Source organism: Manis pentadactyla, chromosome 2 (genome assembly GCF_030020395.1).
Source record: "Manis pentadactyla isolate mManPen7 chromosome 2, mManPen7.hap1, whole genome shotgun sequence".
NCBI lineage: Eukaryota > Metazoa > Chordata > Mammalia > Pholidota > Manidae > Manis > Manis pentadactyla.
Genome location: NC_080020.1, coordinates 32,270,982 through 32,283,957, shown reverse-complemented (window position 1 = coordinate 32,283,957; position 12,976 = coordinate 32,270,982). Strand labels below are relative to the sequence as shown.

Genomic DNA, 12,976 nt, shown 5'->3' with positions numbered 1-12,976 from the left:
GTTTCAGGTTGTGAGACTCTTCAGAAAATGACAGTTCTTCACTACAGAAGCTATTAGAATTTCAGCAATAAATAACTTGACCGCTTTTGAACCAATAACCCAAGTAAGTTAATAAAAGTCCTTATTAGCTAGTATTCTTCAACCCTGGTATTTTTATAATTGGTGCGGACTTTAAAATTTTCTATTTTTAAGTAATTTCAAATGTACAGAAAAGTTGTAAAATCCTGTAAAAGAACTCTGTATACACTTTACCCAGATGAACAAATTACTGATATTTTATACATTTGCTTTACCATTCCCTCTGCATAGATATATTTTTTCCAAATCATTTGAGTATAGACTTTTACTCCTAGGTACATCAATACGTATTTCTAAGAAATAGAATACAGACACACACATATGTATATATATGTACATGCTATATATATAGTATGTTAATATATTGCAATTACCAATATCAGAACATTCAACATTGGTACAATATTATTATTTGATCTCAGACTTCATTCTAATTTCAACAGTTGTGCCAGTAATGTATTAGTAACTTTTTTTTTTAATAGCCAAAGATCTAATCCAGAATTACCTGTGTATTTAGTCACCACATCTCTTTAGTCTCCTGCAGTGTGGATCAATTCTTAGCCTTTTGTGTCTTTCATGACATAAACATTTTTGAAGAGCACAGTCCAGTTTTCTTGTAGACTATCCCTCAATTTAGATTTTTCTATTATTTCCTCATGACCACATTCAGGTCATGCAAGTTCAGGCAGGAATATCACAGAAGTGATGTGTCCACAGTGCCACACATCAGGAGACACATGATGTCCATTTGCCCCAATGTTGATGTGAACTTTTATCACCTGGTTATGATGGAGCCTACCAGGTATTTCCACTTTATTGTTAATAAGTGGTTTGTGAGAAGATACTTTGAGACTGTGTAAATATCAAACTTCCACATCCTATTTGTGATATTCATTGATGAATCTTGCCTGAACCAGTTGACAATTTGAGTTACAAAATGATGAGTTTTAAACTTTATTGTTCCTTCTACATTCATTAGCTGGCATTCTACTGTAAGAAAGAGCTTTCTCTTCTTATTTATTTATTGATTTACTTACTTATTTACCTATCTATAAAACTGTTCATTATGGATTCTTATTTTTTTTCAAATTAATGTAGTCCATTACCATCATTATTTATTTTGGTACCCAAGTTGTTCCAGATTGGGCCAGAAGGAGCATTTTTAAGCTGACTTCTGTGTCCACTTGACATGCCCACATCATTGAAAAAAGTTTTGGGGGTAAGATGCAAATTTTTTGTTTACTTTTTGGGTTAAGATGTTCCAAGTTCATCTTGTTCTTTCCCTGCCCCAACTCTGAATCCCCAAGCTATTTCTCCAAGAAGTCTGCTTCTTTTCAGTGGGAAGTGTTATTTAGAAAGGATGGTCCAAGTGTTCACATCGCTACTGTGGTGTTACTGTTTCTGGCTTTCAGTAGCTGAGCTAGGAAATATGTGTACATGGTGAGTACACTCTGCTACTACAACTGGATCGCATATAACATTAACTAGTTCCATTAAAATTTTATTCATGTAAGCTCTTCTTCTAAATAACACCTTGAAATAAATAACGCAAGCTAAGTAGGTATTTAATACCTATTTGTCTGTTATTTTGGTATCAGTACTACTGCATTAAACAGTATTTTAAAGTGGTTAGCATTTGAGTCAGTATTCCTAGTGTTTTCTTCTTTTCTCAGGTAAGACCAATAATCCTGGGGTTCTCAGAAGAAATTTTCCTTTGCCACAATATGTGCAGGCATCTGAGAGTCATCCCTTTGATAAAAGGTGAAATGGGTACCCATACTCTCCCCCTTCTCCTATTTAAAGTGTTCCTCTGCTCTTGACTGAAGGATCAGTGTAGGGGTGAGAAGAAAATGGGTTAAGCAGAGAAAATTGTTGGTATGTTTGTAATCAACCATAAGTCCCTCCTAATCTAAGGAGGACTCCATTATACCATAATTTGAAAACAAATAAAACATCTTACTCATAGGTTTCCAGGTTATTTGGAGACTTCTCCACCAGATAACTGCTTGGTACATATCCTTCATGCCTGTTAAAAGGGAAATTAGTGTTTAGACCAATATAGGAGTAATTTTCTACATCTTCATTTTATGTGTTTAATCTACTAAAAGCCATTTAAAGATGGGAGGGTCTCACATTATATGGCATTTGTGATAAGACATTTAAAGTTTTAGAATAAAAGAGTTGCTAAAAATAACAATAACCTGCTGTTAAAGGCAATAGATTTTACCACTAATATATGAACCATAATAAATAAGAAGAGGCTATTTTACTTAAAAATCTCTGCTTGCTACCTTCCCCATTGTGATAATTCCTCTATTGGAAAAAAAAAGATTGACATTCAGTCTCTATTTTCTCTAAGGAAACATTTTTTGGTATGTGATAATCAGTATTTTTTCCCCTTTACTGCTATCATTTTATAGTCAAGAAACCAAAATCATTAAAATATAATAAATTACTTTCCAACTATAGGTCCCAAAAGATACTGCCAGTTGGCATTGTAAGCTTTTAATTCAAGGCCTCCCTAATATTTTTTGGTAATCGAGTTTCTTTGGGCATAAATGATGAAACATGAAGAAAAAAGGATAAAGTCACACTGGTTTTGGGGGTGGGAGTTTCTTTCAAACAGGAGTAAATAATTGTGTGCCAATGAAGATGTATGGATAGAGACTAATCAGCATATCAAAAGAGTTCACATCTGTGCATAGCTTTGTACTTTTCAAAGTGCCCTCACATTCATTATTGCATTTAATACTACAAGGTGAGACAGGTCCCTTCCACTCTCTGGGCCTCTTTGGTTCGGTACCTACAGGAGGGACCTAAATGAGATTACACATAAAATCCCTCCAGACTCCGCCAATCCATAAAAAGATGCCTGGGAGTTTCTTGCTCTTTACTCCAAAAAGTATTTTAATTTTTGTCTAAGAAGCCCATTTTCCAACCTAGTCATTATGTTTAATGGGGAATGTGTGATCTATTTCATAGAATTGTTTTGAGGCACAAAAAAATATAATAGGGGGATGACAAATTTGGGATGACTATCTCACATCTTGTGCCATGGCTGACATTGCCAGTCAATCATGGCATGCTTTCTTTGGTAAATTGAAATTCCAGCTTCAGAATTATCCTTAATGTGGTGCTCAAGGCACTCAGTGCCAGTTAATGGGCATCAACTTGTTCTGAAATTTGTTAATTCTCTTACATCTCTATTTTGGAATTCGTCCTAATTATGTCTGTTTTTGCCACACCATATGATTACAACTATATTATTAAGTCAAATACTATTTTTGCTTTCAGATTGAATAACTGTTTTAACATGCCAACCAAAGATGGATTATGTACATAAATGATAATTCCCTTCATTGTATGTGGAAGTGGAATTTACAAGGCCTTTCACTTTCATCATCTTACTGATTTTTCTCAAAATTGTGAGGCAGACAATATTATCTGCATTTTACAGATAAAGGAATAGATGTACAGAGGTTATGCAATTTTTCCAAAGTCATATACAATAAGAGCAGCTGATACTAAAGCTCGAGTCTTCTGTCTCCCCATCTGGTGTACTTTCCGCTGTATTGCACTATTACAAAGCAAACTGGGGAAATTCCCATAACCACTGATGAGCCTTGAGGGTGTCCTCTTCGATGGCCTTTGAAGTGCAGAGGTGAGCATTTCCACAGGCCACTGAACAAAGGGTAAACTGTCATTTGGGGAAGTGAGATTTAGGAGAAGAAATTTCCTGGCCCATTAAATGTGCTAAAGAAATGTCAGTTGATTGAAAGGATGAATTTCTGAGAGTTCCTGTGGTGTTTGTGGAACCAGGCAGTCTCGAACCTGTTTCTGATATGGCCTCCCAGCAAAGAGAAGGGGATGTGACCAGCCACGTTTGCCTCCATAAGTCAAATAAAGATGGAGGTTCCGGATAAGGGGCTTTGGGGCCTGTTTGCAGCTAGCAAGTGACACTGTCCCCCAGTGTCTTGATATAATCATATTTTAGACTTCCTCCCTCACTCCTTCTACAGTGGAGTTGATAAGCCTACTTAAAGAGAAGATGCTTTGAAAGTTTTGGTATATATAAAAAAAGCAAAGCTATACCCCTAAAGATATTTGTGTTCCTCTTTTTTTTACTTATTAGATCGGATTATTTTATTTAAGTTTAATGATACCCAGTGTTGATACTCCTGTACCCTGTTGGTGGGAATGTAAATTTGGCAACCTTTCTGAGGGAATTATCTATCAAAATTAAATATCACATACTCTGACTAAAAGTTCCATAGTGAAAAATAGATGTGTCTGCAAATTATATATTCATATATTTCAAGATTGCCAAGATACATAAGTACACACAATACATGATCTTCATCGTAGCCTTGTTTAAAATAACCAAGAAAACAAATAGCTTGGAAACTAAATGCCCCACCATTAAAGATTATTTAAATATTTGGAATGTAAGTATACATTCCAAAACTATGCAATTATTTTAAAATGAGATAGATTTGTATCTGATACTATGAAAAGATCTCCAAGATACATTATTAAAGTTAAAAGCAAGGTGAAGAGCAGAATGGACCACCTTAGTGCAAATGAAAAAAGGATGCATTTGTTTATATATAACTTTTTCTCTAGGATACACAAGAAAGTGTTAACAGTGATAGTTTTTGGAACTGATATGGGGACAAATGGAGGGTAGCTTATTTTTCATGGACATTTCTATTGTTTTGTTTAAAAAATAAAACATTGACATAGGCTATCCAAATGTTGCAATGATGTAGTGTTTTCTTTTTTTTAATCTTTAAATTAATAATAACCTCATATTTTAAAATTTAAGCTCTCAATATTAATAATAAGATACAATGATGTTCATTGTAATGTTGTTTATATTTGCAAAATATTGGAAATAACCTAAGTACCCAAAAAGGGAATTTGCTTAATTGTGGTACACTTTTGCATTAGATATATGTAGTCATTGAAATCATATTCTGGAGAATATTCCAGGGTATGGGTAAATACCTCTGATATATTTAAAGGAAAAAACAAGAGCTTTTTACTTATTAAATATCATCTACATCCAAGAGAATTCTGAGGGTTAATAACAGTAACTTTGTTGTATGTCAAATCAGAGAAGGGATCATAGGATTTTTTTCATTCAAAAGTCCCTTAATAAGCAATCAGTATTTGCACAACTTAACTCTCTCCATCAATCATTGTTAGTTCAAAGATTGTTGGTGTAATTAAATCTTTAGTATTTTCTTCCTGGTTCTTCTGAATGTAACCACCAATGTGCACCATCTCTACCAGCCTTTTCTTTCTGCCAAAAATAAACACTTCACCATGGCATGTACCTTTAGCCTCCCTTAAAAATGCAAGAACAATAGTTCTTCTTTATAAAACAAGCTGCCAATCTCCCAAACTGTGGATGTCAGTGGAAAACCCTAGGGGATTTTTAGATAAGTTTGGGGGCCAGAAGTGCCTGATGGGGTGTAGGGAGGAAGCATAGTTAACTGAAGGCCTCCCAGCCATTTCTGAGAAGTGGAAAGAGCCTCCTCAACCTTTTTCCTTCCACCTCTGCTCTCCTCTCCCAACTCAGTGTCGTGGTCAGGCTGAGAGAGGTAGGCCAAATCACCCCAGTATTTTATTTGTTCCAACATCACCTCAACTGCTTGGACAGTAAGTACAAAGATGCCTTACCCATTCCTGTCTTGAACTCTCCACCAGTGGATCTCAGAACTGTCCAGCAGGTAGTACTCCTCATTGCGTTGCAGCATAAGTTCCTGTGGATCGTTTGTTTGGTAGTCATACAAGGCAATAACCAGGGTTTCTTCAGGTTCCTGAAGTGATCGCTGGAGGAGGGAGGCAACAAAATCAAGCAATGATAAAGAAAGGAGGTCAACTGTGGAGCGACGTCAGCGAGTCCATAAGCTGTAACTTGCTCCTGAATCTATACCAGGTCAACACGCTGGTTCCTACCAGCTGCTGGGGTGTTTGCTGAGACCCCTTGCCTTCCTCTAGTTGCCTTTCCTTTGATTATGATTATGGTGCTGAATATTTGTTTAATTCAGAATTCTACCAAGGAGTTGTTTGCCATTTTGGAAAATCATATCACAGATGATAACACTGGTTTGAGCCACTAATACAACATTTCTGCCTTGGTGGCATTTAAGCTGACGAATTCAATGGGATTTGACTTACAGGTGCATGCAATGGATTGTTCCATTATGTCTTCCCAACTAGGGTAGTCATACTCCATATTTATATGTAGAAACATATTATTTTGTATAAATTATTTTCTTTCCTTTTTAAAGGTTACTTCAAGCATTTATTGGTTCTTCTAAAAAGTATCTGCTTACATAAGTTGTATTATCTATGAACTTCTTTTAGGATAACAAAAGGGGCTTTATAAAATATTTGTCATAAAAAAGGAATTTTGGTTTGATAGGACTGGAACCGCTAGATTAGAGTGAGAACATAAAGGGTCAACACTGGGAAAATGAGACACTGGGTTCCAGATGGGCTGCTTGGGGGCCCAGGAGATGAGCTGAGACAAATTGAGGTAAGTTGAGTGGATGAGGGGCCCTGTCTCCTGGCTAGTCTGCTGCAGGCCTCAGAATGGCCTCGGCTCCCAAGAGCTCACCTGGTCCTGGCTGGGGAGAGCACCACCAGGCCGAAGAGGGCCCAGAGGGGCTGTGGCAGGGATAGGGTGCCTAAGCAGGGAGCCAGGGAGAAGGCACAGAGATACATTCCTGAGTGGCCCCTCAGGAAGCCCTTAGTGTTGACAGGGAGGAAACTCGAAGGAAGGGCTGAGTTCCTGGTATGTGCAAGGGCTGAGAGGAGCTGATGTTTGAGCTTCAGTGTGAAACTCGAGGTGTTTCCACCCACAGGCTAGAGGGGCCTGGGGCTCCAGTCATGAATAGCCTCCATTCTGGCCAGAAATAGCAACCCTCAACCCTCTGGACAGCTGATCCTGTTTCATCCCAAGCATCACACGTGTTAGCTCAGACCTAATTATAACTATAGCTTCTCTAGATGCCAACTCAAGATGCCAACACCCATTAGGGATGAGAATATGAAGGTGAAGAGAGAAATGAATTCAAGTGGCTCAAAGTAAGAAAAATGTTGCAATGGATTTAGACGTCTGGTTGAAACTAGGACCATGATTCCCAAAGCCCTGTGGTCAGAGTGTTAAAATGTTATGGATGCTGCTCTTCTAGAAAGTCTGAGAAGCCAACGGTGGCGTCTAGGGACAATGGCCAGGCCGGGAAGATCAGACGAAAGCCAAGTGGCTTAAAGTGCAATGGTGTGGCTTGAGGTGGGACGGTGGGGGGGCCCTGTGCAAGCCAGGGAGGGGGGATTCCAAACCGCATCTTCAGGTAAGACGGCCAAATATTCTTTGGAGCATCAGTGAAAGAAAAGAGAAACGAGCTCATTTTCTGCTATAGTTTAATACGTTTCCTGTGAGGGTGTAAGCTGATGACATCTAAAACCCAGCTTGAAGTTTTAAGGGATTTAGAGTTTCTCTAATGGGGAAGCTACCAGTTTATGAGATGGCCCTATGTGGGCTGGAGGGAAAAGAGCTGAGTTTTGGATTCAGTAGGTCATGGTGGAGCCTGAGGACTGGCAATGCATTTCTAACACGTGCCCTGGGGCTGTGGGTGCTGCTGGTCCAGGAACCACACTTTGGGAACTGCCACTTGAGTTAAAGGCCACCACACGGGAAACTTTGCAACCTACTAGCTCAGCTACTAAGTGGCTGAATGGCCTTGGGAAAGCCTCAACACCTTAACTGGGACTTGATCTCCCAAGCTTTAAAATGAGGATAAAATTATAACCCTCTGAAATGGCTAGAACAGGTAGTGAGAAAGGGAAGCCTTCAGAATAGATGTATGTATATGTGTGTGTGTGTGTGTGTGTGTGTGTGTGTATACATATATGTGTGTGTGTATATTGAATATATATATATATTCAAAATAGATAGTGAAAGTATAGAAGTGCTTTGAAAAATATAAAGTATTATCAAATGTATGCTTCTAAAGTGGTTGTAGGTATAAAAATACCATTTTATATGGATAGCTGTTTTTATACCCCAAAGTTGTCAGGTGGCTGAATACACAATTTGATACCAATAAATGCGTAAAACGAGGGGAAGATTTAGCAGCTGAGTGGCCCTTTTATGGGACAGAGACAGTTCAAGCCTGAGAAGCCCAATGTGTTTAGTTCAGCAGAATGACAATAGTCTGCTGCATTTGCCCAGGGTTTGAGAAATTTGTGCAGATGGGGGAAAAAGCAAGTGGGAGCATGCCAGTCAAGCAGCCTGCAGTGGTGGGGGCTTACCACACCCCGAGGTTAGGCTCTCACCCTGTTGTCTTCAGGAGTAGGAGGAAGAGGCTTCTTTGAAGCTGAAATGAGAAAAACAGAAGAAGAAAATGAGCATGAAAGTGACTGTGCCCAACCGGAGGTGAGCAGTCAGGGGGCTTTTCAGAGAAAAGGGGCCTCAGGGAGAACAACAGAAGAAAAGGGTCCAGGAGGAGATGACGAGACAGAGAAATGAAAATCAGTCTCATCAGAGCCTGTGTTTTGTCTCTTTTAGTCTGTTGGGTCCCAATTTTGTTTTCTAGGAGACACCAGAAACTTCTAGAGTCAATAGTCTTGACCCCTTTGTTTCTGCACTTCCTGGAAAGGCCTAGTCCAGAGGTCTTGGGGAGAGGACTTAGGCTCATGTTCTTCCCTGCAGGCCTGAAGATTTCCATGTAGGCACATGCCACCTGCTAAACGCAGGACTGGGAACTGGTGACTCAGGGTGACAGTGACTCACTGGTTTTCTGATGCTGTTGTGGGCTTGAGGAGGGAGTGGGTGAGGTGAGAGGTCATCGTGCTGCTTTTTGAGAGGGCTGGAATCCACTTTAGTTACCTGAACTCCCCTGAGTACGTGTTTTTGCTGCCTCCTGCGAACGGCACACCCTCAGTGCCCTGCTCTCTGGCTCTCTGTGGGCCTATCTGTGTCTCCACATATTCCTCTCTCTGTTGCTCCTTTCTCAATTCCTTTCTCCTCTCCTCTTTCTTTCCTTTTCCTTCTCTCTATTCCTTTCTCTCTTTCCTACCATCTCTTCCTCTCTGTCTCTCAGTATTTCTCCTCTGTCAGGCTGGAATCAATGGATCGAACTGAGTGTCTGGGGGCATGCGTGGTATGGCAGGCAGGGCATAGGCTTCCACCCCATTCAGAAGCTTGTTTAATAATTTGAGGTGAGGTGAGAAGGAAATGGACTGCATAAGCAGATGGTGAACCTCACCTCCCCATGAGGTTGACTTGAAGGGGGACAGCCTGCCTTAGGGGTGTGTTAAGAGGAGATTCACACATTGACACCACAACTCAGCTCCTGTGCTAAGCCCTTAAGCAAAGGCAGAATGGATACACAACTAACAGAATAAAACGAGCATAATAGTAAGTTTCCATTCACACTCAGCTTGGAGTGCCAGGAGACTGGCTGTCTAACCCCAGCTCCACCAACATGAGCCGTGTGGCCTTGGGCCTCTTCCAGCTCTGAAAATACTGCCACTCGTCCCTCTTCTCCCTCTGGCCTTGCTCTTCCCTTCTTTGCCCTCCTCTGTGAAGTTGGCATGTGGTGACATCAGGACCAGTTCTAGTTGCAGGGGTGAGTGTCACTGTGGGGTGGGTAGAGCCAAGTTCATCTTTAGTCAGCCGCTTCTGCTGCTTCCAGACACACACACATGTGCGGCTGTATCTCAGCCACAGATTCTTCTGTCCACAAACAAGAAAGGCGAGCAGATACAATTACCACTTCTTGAGAGCTCAGTCAATGCTAACAGCTGTGCTCAGAGCGTTCTACAACCTCACTGCTACAACTGACTGTACGGGAGTTAGCACTCGGGTTCATGTTGGGGGTGCTCGGCATGACCAGCAGTCCCTGAGCATCATCTGGGTGAGTCACTCAGATGCTCCTCACACCTCCACTGTGTGTCTACCACTCAGTGGGGAGAAGTACCACACTTCCGGAAGACGTAGGGCTGCAACCTGCGGAGTGAAAAATGCAAAGTGGGAACACAGGCTCAAGGAATTTCAGAATTGGAAGGGGGCTCAGATATGATTTCATTTTAGGCCCCCTAACATTTCCCCTATCATCTTAGAGATGAGGACATTGTGCCCTTAATACCCAAGTGACTCACCCAAGGGGGCCCACAGCAAGATGCTGGCAGGAACTTGGAGACCAGATCTCTGGCTTTGGAAAGGGTTTTCCTTCACTGAGGTGAGCCCATGCCATCCTGTTATTGTGGTGGATTCCACCCATATACACCTTTTCACTTCGTTAAATACTAGCCTTCTTGAGTATAGTCCACCGGGCTAATGCAGAGGGTCACTGATTTCTAAAACTATGTAAATATTATCCTTCTGGGCCAAGGGACCGGTAACCTTTAACTTTTTCTCCCAAGGTAGGGGGGTGAGAAGTAGTGGCTTTGAAAGTGGTACTAAGAGGGGCTGTGACTCAGGAAGCCACGGAAAACCCAGCCATGGGTTGCAGTTAGCACATCCGCCTTTGGTTGTCAATGTGACGTCTTAGGTTTTAGTGCAAAAAAGAAACTGACAGCTGAGAAAAGGTAATTAGAGTAAGAGAGATTGAGAGGAGAGGGGAATGGAAGCAAAACAATTAAAAAACGATCCATCATTTCTATTCAACAATGGCTTTGCAGAGCACTTCCTAGCGGTGTGACCTTGAGGACCCAGAACTGCTCAAGGTCTTGTGTTTCTTTAACATCACACCACCTACCCCAGAGCATGGTGAGGGATGGGTGCACAATGCTTGCAGAAGTGCATAGACTGGACTTGCACTTCCCTGGGGGTTCCATTCCAATGTCATCACACAAGATAAAATCGAGTTGCACTCCAATTCCCAGGACCTGAGCCATTGCCCTTAAAGGCTAAGAAGCAACATCTTTTGTTTTTACTTTGCACTTAGGTTGCGGCCTCTTGTTCTCTGATACTGTGGAGGTCACAAGTTTGAAGGGGAGCTGGGGAGAAGCCACAGAGCAGAGTAAGCAGTGTTTTTGGTTTCTCTTTCTTCCTGTTCCAAGTGGATAGAGCTCAATTTGTGTAAGTGTGATCCACTGTAATAAGTAAATAATATTTACATACCTTTTAAGGCTGTTTCTACAGCTTAAAATTTAAGTAGATTTAAGATTTAAATTTCCTAACTTGAAGGTCATATCAGTACCTCTGAATCTTTATTGTACATGCAAAATTGTATTTCATACAAATGTGAAATACAAATTCTGATCCAGTAGACCAGAGATAGGGCTAGAGAATTTGTATTTCTAATTAGGTCCCAGGTGACACTGATGCCACTTTGAGTATAAACGCATAACCTTTGAGATGAAAACACATCAGCAGACTCATGGTAGGAGGCTCAGAAAATTCTGGAAATACAGAAATTTATAACTGACACCCCTGATGACGGGAAACTGAGAGCTTTTACTTTCTACTAGCAGGGAGGTCATTTTAAAAAGAAGAAGAAAGGGAATTTCCAGCTCTTACCGTTCTTGGATGGATCATACTGGGCACAGCCCACTGCGAGCTTCTCCAGCTGAGCACAGCACCTCCACCTCCCATCCATCCAGAAATTAGGATGATACTTGGACACTAAACTGTTATTATTCCTCGTTTCTGAAAGAGATTGGCACCAGTAGAAGAGTTATTTCCATGTCATTCTATCAAGGGCCACCAACTTTACAACTCCTTGAGATTGGATGCTGCTATGTGAGCTGAATGGTACCCAGAATAGGCAGAAAAATGGCCTTTTCCTGGGCATATGCATTCACGGAGGAGCCTGTGTTGGATTTAGGCATCAGCAGAGCTGTGTTAGTTGTGTGTCCTGAGGTTGGGCAGCACCCTCATCTGAGCCTCAGTTTCCTCACTGTAAAGTGAGATTGTCAGCCCGGGGCGGTGGGCCCCACAAAAGTGCCTTAGGGGCAATGGGAAGACTGGGTTGGTGGGACCGTTGCCTCTCTGCCTCTCCAACCTTCAGCCACAGCAACTTTGCGTTCATCCCTTCTAGAACTGGCTTCAAAGTAAGATTTTGGTAGGAAAGAAAAGAAAAGAGGTGTTCCAGCTGAAAAAAAAGTACATAGACTGGAGAACTAGAGGGATCATCTTGAATCCTCCAGCTTTAACATCCTGTGAGTAAACCCCCTTCAAAGAGGCAGAACAGCCAGTGGACGGAGCTGGGGCCCTACTGATCACTTCTGCGGCAAGGTTAGTTCTGTGCCCCATGACTGTGACACTCGAGAGCATTTTCCAGTTAGCTCAGCGCTTTCCTGTCATATCCCACATGAGACTCACAACAAACTTGGAAGAAGATATGACCTGTAGCTTCGTGTGGTGGCCGTATTGTAGCCAGTAAGGTTTATCTGAGGCACAATGATTGCTAATGAAGATATGTCTTGTATTTTTATTCTCATTTTTCAGATAGAGGCATGGTGGCTTCTGAGATTTCATATGGCTTGCTTATCCTTGTCCCCATAGCTACTTAAAGATACAGCAATATTTGAACCAAATTCTCCTGCAAACCCAGGGCTTCAGGGTATTTAACAGTAACACTGATTGACTCTGTTAGAGCATTGTCCTAGGTGTCTCCCATGTCCTAACTCACGTCATCCTCACAATAGCCCTGTGACTGACTGTTACTAGTCAGAATTTATAGATAAGGAAATTGAGACACCAAAAGGTCAAGGAACTTGCCCAAGGTCACCCACTAATGATTGGTAGAGCTGCGATTTTCCCCTTAGCAGTCTGGCTTCACATCTAATGCAGCCAAACACTGTGCTGGCTCTAAGTGTGCTGTCAGGAAGGCGAACCTTTGGAAATACATTTACTGAGGATCAGCAAACCTTAAGG

The 12,976-nt window shown here is 41.2% G+C and overlaps 1 protein-coding gene across 1 annotated transcript in view; it reads right to left on the bottom strand.

The window, feature by feature from the left end:
* The window catches only part of ITK (IL2 inducible T cell kinase), a 73,906-nt gene that overhangs the window by 35,844 nt on the left and 25,086 nt on the right, over window positions 1-12,976 (bottom strand). The window contains exons 4-7 of the mRNA XM_036913086.2: window positions 11,618-11,746; window positions 8,428-8,468; window positions 5,764-5,915; window positions 2,039-2,104 (exon numbers count right to left, since the gene is read on the bottom strand). Coding sequence (XP_036768981.1) covers window positions 2,039-2,104; window positions 5,764-5,915; window positions 8,428-8,468; window positions 11,618-11,746 — 388 coding nt within the window. The remainder of the gene's footprint in view (window positions 1-2,038; window positions 2,105-5,763; window positions 5,916-8,427; window positions 8,469-11,617; window positions 11,747-12,976) is intronic.